At 38.7% G+C, this 12,755-nt stretch overlaps 1 protein-coding gene across 1 annotated transcript in view; it reads left to right on the forward strand.

Moving 5' to 3' along the window:
• Positions 1-12,755, forward strand: part of LOC127435943 (chromatin remodeling regulator CECR2-like) — a 46,364-nt gene that overhangs the window by 19,014 nt on the left and 14,595 nt on the right. Inside the window, 1 exon segment of the mRNA XM_051689774.1 lies at positions 10,536-10,630. Coding sequence (XP_051545734.1) covers positions 10,536-10,630 — 95 coding nt within the window.

Genomic DNA, 12,755 nt, shown 5'->3' on the forward strand with positions numbered 1-12,755 from the left:
AAGAGGCTTAAATGTGATTTAAATAGTTGTAAACGGAATATAAAATAAAACATGCACTTTCACATGTACGTGTGCATGTGTGTGTGTGTGTGTGTATAAATATAGTGGCATCCCTTCCCCCGTCCCTGTTTAACACTAAAAAAAAATCTACTCCCCTTAACTGTAACATGATGGGTGACATGAGAAGATGGTCAGAGGTGTCTTACAGAGATATTTTGAATGACTTTGTGTTGTCTCTTGGACTTTCATGAGCATTGAGAAATATCAGTCTGTCCACAGGGTGAAGGTAAGATCTCGTAGATTTATGAATGAAACACTCGTTTTAAAATCTTGCTCTGTTTCTAGTTGTTATGACATCCCCTGAACACTTTAAAATACTCATGACATCTCATGACAAAGGTTATAGAGATGTCTTTTGACAACTCTATAACCTGTAAATCCACTTAGCTAGCTAATTACACTTTGAGGTCAACACCATAGATATCCATATAGCAACCGCTAGACCGGAAGTTCCCAGAAACCTTTTTTTAAGATGGCTGTGCCCTAGTTTCTCAGACTCATAAGGTGAAAAAGGCACTCGAGATGCAGTGCTCCTCTTCATCATTAGAGTTTCAAATGATCTCATGTTACGCTAAATGAGATGAAACGACTATTCGACAAAGTTGTCAGTTTTTTGACAAATTCGTTGACTAATTGTTTCAGCCCTACTGAGCAGTATTTTAGTGCAGCAAGATTTGTATCTGATGAAGAAAGCTTCAAATTTGGGAGTTGTGCAAGCATCTGTTGGTTAACCTTCAGTTAAATTAAAAAAGTTTTTGATTTTGTTTTTTTTCTTTCTTCTGCTCTATAATATAATTTTTAAATATATTTTATAATGTTTGAACGCTTTCTTGTACCAAGCCCCAGTCAATTTTGCTTGACTTTACCTGGAAAACCAATCCTGTGTTAATGGACCATGCATATGCACATTGTTGCACCTGACATTAGTACTGGCCAGTGTCCTGTTCAAGATGTTGGCAACAAGACCACCAAGCTGTAAGCTATGCAAGACACTGGTTGTTTTGGAGGCCGTTGTGAGGGGACTCCATTTCCTGAAGTTAATAACCCCACTCAGTGGCCTGTGCGGTGATCCCAAACTCAGGATGTGTCTGGCCACCCCTTGCACCTGGCCTCGACTTTGAAAAGGCACTCCAAAGGCATGTGCACAAACACACTAGAGGCCGTTGTGTTGGAGCAGATGGAGGGCGATGGGCCCCTATTAAGCGTTTCGCCAAGCAGGACGAAAAACAAAAATAGTCATTTTCTTACCATCATGTTCCAAACCCGTATTAGTTTCTTTCATCCATGAAACACAGAAGTTATGCCGAATGACAGCCTCAGTCACCTTTCACTTTTATTGTATGGTAAAAATTACAGTGGAATTGAATGGAAACTGAGGCTGAAATCCCTAAAATTCTGTCAAACATTCATGAGGGAGAGTAAATGATGTTGCATCCACAGTTTGGAATGCCCAATTCCCAATGTGCTCTAAGTCCTTGTGGTGGCGTAGTGACTCTCCACAATCTGGGTGGCGGAGGACGAATCTCAGTTGTCTCCGCATCTGAGACTGTCAGTCCATTCATTTTATCACATGGCTTGTTGAGCTTGTTACCGCGGAGACAGCGCATGTGGAGGCTTCAAGCTATCCTCCGTGGCATCCACGCACAACTCGCCATGCACCCCACCGAGAGCGAGAATCACATTATAGCGACCATGAGAAGGTTACCCCATGTGACTACCCTCCCTAGCAACCGGGCCAATTTGGTTGCTTAGGAGACCTGGCTGGAGTCACTCAGCACGCCCTGGATTCGAACTTACAACTCCAGGGGTGGTAGTCATAGTCTTTACTCGCTGAGCTACCCAGGCCCCCAGAGTTTCTATTCTTAATGTTGCTACGCTGTTTTGTTAGTTGAGTGTGTGGCATCATGAGATACAGTTCAGGGAGTGGAGGAGATGTTATACAGATAGATTGACATTCACAGCAACGATATCCTCACCCACCCTTTTCATCTTCCTTTTGCTCCCTTAACCAACATGAGTTGTTAATTGCTTTCCTGCCATCTGTAGAGTTTCTGGTGTGCACCAGGGACTGATACTGGGAGTGGCACAATTGTGCCAAAGCTCTGTCATGGCAGATACTGAAGACAACACAACCTTTTTCAGCATTATCCTTGGTCAGCAAGATATGCAGACTGAGAATGATAAAATGTGCAATTTAATGATTAAATTATGTGATTTTTGTTTTCAGTAATTTCCATTTTTACAATGCATGTTGTTGGCCTACCTGGTGGATTGACTTCCATTGCATGACCTCATGATAAATTCACTAACCTTAGGTAGCACCCTTCATGTTAGCAAAGATGGTTAAATTCAATAGATACAGTCGGCAAGAAGGCCCTGCCCACTCATGCAGTCTCCTGTTACCACAGTTACTCATTCTTTCCTATGAGAAAAACGAGGAGAAATATCAGAAACATCTGGCTATTTTAAAAAATAAAACATGACTAAAAACTGTTGTGTAGTTTTTTGCACTTTAGAAAAATGCTAGAAAATTAAATAATAAATTAATGTTTATCTTTTTCCAACAGACAAATATAGAAGCAAGGGTGCAAGCTGTTGAGCTGCAGAGCCTTACAGTTAATACGGTCTAAGAAGTTTACATTACGATTTTCACATTAATGTTTTGTTATTTGATTGGTATCTAAAACATTTAACTGCTTTGTTACTTTATCATTGTCAACACGTTTATTTATATCTTTTAATATGATTATTAAAGAGTTTTATCTACACATTAATGATATTATTTGAAATTAGTGCACAAAAATTAGCTCAAATTTAAGAGGTGAAACCTGTGATATGGCTGATGAAATTTCAGTGGAAGACCTTTATTTTTGTATCACAATTTACAGCTCCAGTGGACAGTGCAAGGAGCCTTAAACTTTGGTAATGTTAAAATAGTAGGCATATAATAAAACTGTAAAAAAACAAAAAAAACACAAGGGGAATTCAATAATGATAGGGATGAAATAAACTGTATTAAACACAAAGTATGCAATAATATTTAAATAACAATTAAGCCTACGATTAGAAGCAGTTGTCCCAGTCGTTTCTTAAGTTGTTTGTTTGGCAGTAAAGACAGTGCTAATGGAGATGTGTATACATTCATACCCAGTGCACCTAAACATTTTACAGCAACTTTACCTTAAACACTTAGCCATACCAAGTGTAGGGCTGGGCGATACATCGAATACCCATGATATAATCGCGATGATTTTGCTGATGTAAAATTCAACAATATCGTGAATATCGCGATTATTTTAATTAGCCTTTTATTTGGCCGTTAAGTTTCATAGAGTGCATCAGTAGACTAATTTCACGATCCTTCAGGGCTGTATAATTAATCAAAATAACATCAAAATGGAGGTATGATCTCATGTGATTATTTAACTGCCAAAGGCTGCGATTTAAAGACAAATAAACATGGTCTGTGTGCGCTTCAGAATGAACTGGTGATGCACTGATCTGTGTGATCTGGGCTCATGGGCTAGTGTTTTTAGCGCAGTTCAGCTGCATTGTGAAGTACTGCAGGTTCCAAACATTAGTAACTGCTATAAAATTATACAAATCTACAAATGCGGAACAGTAAAGGAGAGTTTCCATTTGCTGAAAAATATTGAGAGAGAAATTCTGAAGCCATATCGCCCAGCCCTAAACAAATGGTAAGCACAATATCCCCCCAGAAGTTTGATTTATTAAACCATGAAAACCAATATAAGCAGCACTCCACTCTGATAATGTCATGTTTTTTAGGTGTCTTGTTCTCTGGTGATAACTCATTATGTTTATTCTGGAACCGCTGTTGTGGTGATATGATGATCGATTTAGTCTTGAATCAGGTGTTTCCCAAACACACCATCCAGATAGCCAACTGCAGCCACAGCACACTTTTTTTGGCTTTTATGTTTGTCGGTTGGAAGGTGTTTTTTTTTGTTTTGCTTTGTCTGTAGTCCAAAAAACTACAAAACAGCTTTTCATCATGTTTTTCAATGGTAAAATAGACAAATCTATCTAATATTTCTCTCCATTTTTCTCATAAGAATGAATGCATAACTATGGTAACAGAGCTTCGATTTCCCCACACACACAGTGTATGATGCATTGCTGACTATACAAAACAGTATTTAAAAGGGGCTGTTGTTCTAGGCCAACAGTGATACTGTTTTCCAGGGCTGGGAAAAAAAATCAAGATTTTTCAATGAATCACAATCTTAATTTGAATGATCTCCATATTGATTCCTAAATCCCAAGACCTATCTTTTACTCTGAGCAACCCTCTACATTGCGAGTAAATTACTTGAATATGCGACCCAATTTCCCAATATGCGGCTAAAAATGTCAGTAGTATATTTTCCGATTTTAAAGTTCAGCACCAAGATCCTTTCACTGTGTGTTGATAATAAATGTTTGTTTAGACGTGTTCTGTGTAATTTTCTGTCCAAAAATGAGATCTAATTATGTGTCTTTAAATACCCTTTTCTATACAGTAAGTTCTTGACTAAAAATAACAAAAATAGAAACATTTAATTCTAATCACACACATCATTAATGTGGTAAAGAAGCTCTCTTTGATGTGCGCTAAACCAAAATACTGCTGTGAGATGCTTGCTGAACTGCTGCTACCATTTTTCCTAACAGTGTGATTAAACTTTGCTAGAGGTTGCACTGGTACGACTACAAAGTTGGCCGACTCTCTGAATGTGTGCTGTTTTTTTTTTTTTTTTTTTTTTTGCTTATGAGAAATTTAAAATGCCAAATGTTTACAAGTGAAAGGAAACAGCTCTACCCGGATCAGTCAGCGTGGCTCAAGGCTCTATGGACAGATCAGGGCGGAGACGTGAATTTACACATGGACCGGTCTCGAGCGTTCAGCCGTGCAGATCATCATAAACAGCCCTGTGAGAAGTGTGGGCTGAGTCGCGGATTTGGCATTGATTTTGTTTAAAACCTCCATGAAACCATAATGTGTCGATGATTAAACTACTTTAAAATCGTATTAAATGGCCCCAACATTCTAAACAGCATTGAAAAGGAATAAAGGAGAAATCTGTACCAGGAACAGACAGAAATTGTAGACAAGGCTTTCAATCCACACATCACGGATATTAAAAAATATTTACAATGAACTTATATCAATAAATCGGGGTAGTGAGGGAATACAATTTAATTCCAGGATGTTTTTCTTATGAAAAATGGCATAATTTGTTTTATGGTTACTGTCCATGTTATCATGGTTTTACTTTTACCTTTGGTTACTATCTTATTACAAATACCACATCCTGATAAAAAGAAACCGTGAAAGAAAATTAATTCCCACTGTCACACCGTATCTTAACCAGACGCGATGCTGCGACACGCGATCGTTCTCATAACAGTATATTAAAGCCGGGGTGGCACTACCCGGTTCAGAACTATTTTATTTTCACAGAGGATGTCACAGACCTACGGAATGTTGTATTTGAGGTCTTGTTCTCTTCAACCGGAGCTCTATAGACACACACACAGACTCCATCTCACACACACACACACACACACACACACACACACACACACTGGCGGCTCATTTTGACATTCTCTCTACTTCCCTGTCACATGGAGATGGACGAAATAACAACAGAGTACTGCATGAATGCGTGAACATAAAAATGGTAATAGACTGAATTCTGATGCGATTCATAAAGTAACTTCGTCCTGTGCATGTGTGTGATCGTGTACTACCCACTGAGATTTGTCGTGTGCATGTGTGTTTGATCGTGTACTATCCACTGAGATTTGTCGTGTGCATGTGTGTTTGATCGTGTACTATCCACTGAGATTTGTCATAGAACGACCATCTGTAGAACTTATTGGCACCGGTGCTACCACTCTCAAATGTTAGTCTGGAGCCCTGACATGCAATCCTGTTGGTTATCATTTTGCCCATCTGTCTGTCATCTTTTTATAGCTACTGTGCACCTACCATACCTGTTTTGCTAGTAGGTTAAGAAAGAAGATTGAGATCTGAGATCTTTAGTAGCTGTTTAAGTAGACTTTGGCTCTGTGAAGGAAAGGACATTAATTCCCCCTCTCTGCCATCTAAACTGCTGAATGGCACTTCAAAAGCAGAGAGGATTGTGTTAAGTTTGATCAAAGTTGAGGCTGCACTGATAGATGGGCCCACTCTGGACCACTAATTGAGAAGAGACCAACATAACAGAGGATCTAAGGGTTGTGTGGAAGGGCCCATCACTCTAAGCTGATCCTGGTCGTCTCTTACATCTCTGTGTGAGTGAATTGTGAAAAGATAGATACAAACTGATGTAACAATAGGGGGTTTCACAGATTCCTTAGACTTTTTATTGAGCACCTGGAGGGGATAATCAATAGCTTTTAAATTGCTTGCTTCAACCCAAAGACATAATGTATGAGCATTACCACCAACATTTTTCAGAAATAAAATAAGGATGGTGTGTATTTTTTTTCACCTTAAGCGCAAACGTGCCCCATCCAGTTTTTCAAGCTCTCACTTTGTTTTTCCTCCTGCTGACACTGGGCTACTGATTTCCGTGCCTCTTCACAACCAGGAGGTGTGTGAGCTGACCCTTTGTGACCCTGTTCTCTCCTCCATTTCTCTATAGAGAAACAGCAATCTGCAGCTTGAGTAAATCTCAAAATGAATGGATTGGCTGCCTCTCTTGCCCTTGAGTTAATTTTGTAGTGTTACTCAGCTCTTGAGGGGGAAGGGGGGAGGATGTTTTATACTCAAGCTGAAAAGTGTTCCCTGTTGCCTGAGGGACTGAGCAGCTAACCTGAGGCCTTGCAAACGAAAGCAACTGGGTCGCTATGCTCCTTGTGAAGAGGCTTCAAGGAAAATGGATGGGTGATGGAGCACTGGTCATTTACATATCTTCTCTCTCTGTCTCCCCTCCCCTCTTCCTTCAAGTGACATTGGACATTCTGAGGAGAGAGTAGTGCATGCTGGGTTGGGTTGTGCTGGGTCAGTAAAGGAAGGAGGCTTTTGCTAGCCATGGCTTTGCACTTTTGCTGTCGCTTAGCTTCTGTTCTGTCCTTTCAGTACACTGAAGTTTGCAGTCAGACTTACTGCCGCTTCATAAACCCTCAATAGCTGCTTTACAATTGGAGAAGAAGGGGGTCAAGTTTAAACTTGAACCTCAGCTCCATTTTGCTGATAGAAGCTTCACTGAGAACATGGAGAATGTCTTGGTGTGCTCTTGAGTATAGCTACTACAGTTGAAGTCAGGAGTTTACATACACTTAGGTTGAAGTCATTAAAACTCATTTTTAACTGCTCCACAGATTTCATATTAGCAAACCATAGTTTTGGCAAGTCGTTTAGGACATCTGCTTTGTGCATGACACAAGTAATTTTTCCAACAATTGTTTACAGACCGAATTTTTTTTTTTTTTTTTTTTTTCTCCTCTTCACTTTTACACTTTTCACAGTTCCAGTGGGACAGAAGTTTATATACACTAATTTAACTGTGCCTTTAAGCAGCTTGTAGAATTCCAGAAAATTATGTCAAGCCTTTAGGCAATTAGCAAATTAGCTTCTGATAGGCTAATTGGAATCAATTGGAGGTGTACCTGTGGATGTATTTTAAAACCTACCTTCAAACTCAGTGCCTCATTGCTTGACATCATGGGAAAATCAAAAGAAATCAGCCAAGACCTCAGGAAAAAAAATTGTGGACCTTCACAAGTCTGGTTCATCCTTGGGAGCAATTTCCAAATGCCTGAAGGTACCACGTTCATCTGTACAAACAATAGTACGCAAGTATAAACACCATGGGACCACGCAGTCATCATACCGCTCAGGTAGGAAACGCATTCTGTCTCCTAGAGATGAACGTAGTTTGGTGCGAAAAGTGCAAATCAATCCCAGAACAACAGCAAAATACCTTGTGAAGATACTGGAGGAATCTGGTAGACAAGTATCTATATCCACAGTAATAGAGTCCTATATTGACATAACCTGAAGGGCTGCTCAGCAAGGAAGAAGCCACTGCTCTGAAACGGCCATGAAAAAGCCAGACTACATTTGCAAGTGCACATGGGGACAAAGATCTTACTTTTTGGAGAAATTTCATCTGGTCTGATGAAACAAAAATTGAACTGTTTGGCCATAATGACCATCGTTATGTTTGGAGGAAAATGGTTGAGGATTGCAAGCCGAAGAACACCATCCCAACCATGAAGCATGAGGGTGGCAGCATCATGTTGTGGGGGTGCTTTGCTGCAGGAGGGACTGGTGCACTTCACAAAATAGATGGCATCATGAGGAAGGAAAATTATGTAGAAATATTGAAGCAACATCTCAAGACATCAGCCAGGAAGTTAAACCTTGGTCACAAATGATTTCCAAATTTGTGGCAAAATGGCTTAAGGACAACAAAGCCAAGGTATTGGAGTGACCATCACAAAGCCCTGACCTCAATCTGATTTTGTGGGCAGAACTGAAAAAGCATGTGCGAGCAAGGAGGCCTACAAACCTGACTCAGCTATACCAGTTCTGTCTTGAGGACTGGGCCAAAATTCCAGCAACTTTTTGTGAGAAGCTTGTGGAAGGCTACCCAAAACATTTGAGCCAAGTTAAACAATTTAAAGGCAATGCTACCAAATACTAACAAAGTGTATGTAAACTTCTGACCCACTGGGAATGTGATGAAATAAATAAAAGCTGAAATAAATAATTCTCTCTACTAATATTCTGACATTTCACATTCTTAAAATAAAGTAGTGATCCTAACTGACCTAAGACAGGGAATGTTTTCTACGATTAAATGTCAGGAATTTTGAAAAACTGAGTTTAAATGTATTTGGCTAAGGTGTATGTAAACTTCTGACTTCAACTGTAAGTATTTCACTGTTACCAACTCCTCAATAAGGCAATTATGTTTTTATACTATTGATGTCCAAAATCATGGTTTTGTACTCTTTTAGTACACCAGTGTTAATCTACCTTGACAGTGACTTATTGCTTCCTGTATTGGTCAGGGTATTACCTTATGTTTTCAACATCCATTTAGCTGGATGCAGGTATTGAGCCTACAGCCTACAACACAGCACAGATCTTTCATGACTTCGCTACACTATCAGATGTTATAACTCAATACATCTGTACAATATATAGTGTATTTGTCCCATTGTCATGCAGTGAGGAATTGATCGCAAAATTAATATTGTAGTGTACAGCCCATTTAATATGAACCAAAGTCTTTCTAGCAAGTCAGTCCACTGGTGGCCATCTTTGGAACGCTCTCTGGAAGCTATTTCCAGTCATGAAAGTGCAGTTCTTATCTACTTGAATGGGAAAAGACAGAACTCTCTAAAACGTTTGGTCAAGTTACGATTAAATTATATTTCAAATCAGCAGTAAAATCTGACAACACTGGTATCATAAATTGTGCTGCTTCAGATTACACAAAAAAAAAAACCCCTAAACATTCAGCTCTTTTACCTGTAAGGCGGGTCTTTCTACATTCGTTTACCATTGGGCATTCTAATTTCTCCCATTCATTTTAAGAGATGTGGCTTGTCTCTGCTAAATAGTCTCTGTATGAACTCCCTGTTTAGGAAGTGAATCGAGTCTGTTCTGAGGTTTATTCATTTTGTAACACCTTTTAAATCCATTTGCTTTGTGAGTAAGTGACCAAATTTGCAAAGCCATTCAGATGGCAAAACAACAGCCCTGGTACTTCATCTTGTGTGGCTCTTGGTATCGTTGCAAGTCACTGTGACTTGCTTTGTGGTGCTGCTGACCAACCAACAAATCAGAATTGACCTTCGATTAATTGTCATAAACATTAACACGCAGGTGAGAAAAAGAAACCAAGATTTGAGGATATCTGTGTCAAATGGTGTGTTTGTGTGTATGTGTGCTTTGTGGCAGTGTAATCTCACAGTTTACAAGATCAAATTTACAGCAACCTCATGAAGCCAAGTACCATACATCCGGTGCTCCTTCAGAGCAAGTTTGCTCTTGCAAACAAAGTATGTCAGTTTGGCTCCTGAACTGGCTAAGGTTAAGTACCACTGCTCTATAGATAGTTCCTTGTGACAATAATTAGTCTTTCTCTGTTTTCTGTCGTAATGCCTAATGACAACCTTAGAACTTAGTCAAACACAGTTTGTTATTGCACCCTCTCCACTACATTTAGTTGTAGTAGCCTAAAGAGTTTTGAAACAGAAGGTTACATTGTTTCATTGAAATGTCAAACTAACATATGAAATTCATAAATCTATGTTACTATCATGAGAGCCCCACGTTATGTGGTGTTGGTTAGCCAGAACATTTTATCACTGGTGAAAGAATAGTGTAAAAATGTCAAATTAGGCCATTAAAGCTGATATTTTTTCATAACTTTGTAAAAGCAGCCGCTATTAAACTCAACACTGCTGTAATGGTTAACCTTTCTTCCCTGCTGTTCACTGTTTTTTAGGAACTTGAGCAAGCACTAATGAAACAAGACCAACACTTCCTCTCAGACCTCCTCTGCTCCCTGCTGCAAGGATGTTACCAACGCAGCGACATCACGTAAGTTACCCTTCTCATTAGGGCTGTCAGTTGGGTAGAGAATCTAAATTAAAATATTTACCTTAAATATTTTCAAAATTCAAATGTTAAAGTCTGCTTATTTTTAAATTGCCGTTGTTTCCTTAGTCCACAAGGGGGTGCAAAGAATACATAAACCATACAGCACCGTGTAATATTGCAAAGAACATTACTGGCTGTTAAAAAAAAAAAAAGAGCATTCCATTTTCAACTAATGTGCATAAAATAAATCAATAAAACGGTTTAGTTGGTCTATATTCTCAAATGTTAAGTCAAAAGTAAAATGAGGGGGGAAAACGCTTCAATTGACAGTTCACGTGGTGTTACACTTGCACTGATGCCAAAGTATACTACCCCAGACTCAAGCTCCATAATAACAACGAAATACCACATTGTTTTTATTCATTACAGTTGTATGTAGGGTAGTAATATTCACAGATAGCAGTGGTATTCAGCTGAATTCGGTGGTGGAGTGGCTCAGACTATGAGCCCAGGTCGGGGGCTGTTCAAACAGGCGGAACACAACAGAATGGAACCAAACGAGAGTTTGAACTACTTTTCCTGACAAAGCGTTTAAAAGCCCATTGCTTAATCTGAGAAACACTTATAAGAGAGCAAGACGCAACGGCCAAAGACCTCCACCTACCAAGTGCTTTTGCAACCATCCATTTTTTTTGTATGTAAACGCGCTAGACGAACGTCTTTGTTTTTCTTTGTTTTTGTGCAGGAGTGCTGTTTTTTTTAGATGCTGTGTCTAATTAAAAAAAGCATCTTGAGAAACCTGCTTTCTATTAAACTGTATTTGTCTAGCCTTTTTTAGTGCAAGAATGCGATCGATCTAAAGTCATCGTCTGTGTTTGGCACACATCCAAAATTCGAATGTGCATTTTTATTTATTTTTTTTCTTAAATTTGACGAATATTTGAATTTTCATTTGACAGCCCTACTTCTCATAATCATCATTCAGTGTTTAAATTTTTTTTTTAAGCTGTTCCAATTGCACATATTTTTTGGGGATGCTCTGTGTGTTTTTGCAGCCCTCATTCGTGCTCTTGAAGAATCTTGAATAGGGCTGTCACAATTATGAAATTTGGCTGACGAATAATTGTCATTGTGATTAATTGTCTGTTTTAGAGCTTTCACAATTATGATGATTGTCATACAAATTGTCATACTTTTGTCATAGGTGTATGTGTGCTTCATAAAGTAATTTATTCATATTAAACATTTACGATTTCCTTTAAGGCTTTAAAAACTTATGAATGACATTAAAAATAATATTTTCAATATTACAATTTTTCAAAATACTTAAAATATCTGTCTCTCTTTTGGGTCAACTTTAGTCTTGGTCCATTTTGTATTTACACTGTTGTTGTTGGAACCCAGCCAACCTGAATAGTAGGTGTGTAACGATCCATCGATCTGGATCGATGCATCGATCAAATCACCAACGATATGATGTCATTGATTCAATGCGTAAACATCGATTTATTTTTTTAAGAAACACCTTTATTTTGAAATTCTCATGCCAGCCACGTCCGTACGCTTTTCTGTAAGGCGATTTAGCAACCTTATGATATTCATCTTGCTTTATAAGCACTATATATGCTTCTCGTGTGGAACATGGATGTGCGCGGAGTGATTGAAGCCTGAAGTTGCACTCTACTCTAGCTGTGCTATTTTAAAGTTCTATGGAGCAATTCAACCAATTAAAATGGCTAAACAGCCACAATATTCTGAACAGCACTGACGAGGGAAAGAGAAAACACCTGCCCTGCACTGACATCAGTTACAAGACTTTTCACATCTACACATATAACCCCTTTCATTTATCACAGTAAACTTTAACAGAATTTTTCAATATCACTGTGGAAGTTGTAGCTAAGAAAAAAAAACGGATAGCGCATATTCTTCTGTCGTGAGAAAGTATTTTGGATTGAATGACTTGTAGAGAGACTGTAGTGTTTACCTTATTCCACAAGGCAATGAGCTGTCATCAAATTATTTATGAACACGTATGTGGCTATTTTATATATTTTTTTTTCAATAACTGAAGTACCTTATTTTGTTGTGGAAGTCCCAATCTGGATACTGGATTTGCACTTTT

Source organism: Myxocyprinus asiaticus, chromosome 46 (assembly GCF_019703515.2).
Source record: "Myxocyprinus asiaticus isolate MX2 ecotype Aquarium Trade chromosome 46, UBuf_Myxa_2, whole genome shotgun sequence".
Classification (NCBI taxonomy): Eukaryota; Metazoa; Chordata; class Actinopteri; order Cypriniformes; family Catostomidae; genus Myxocyprinus; species Myxocyprinus asiaticus.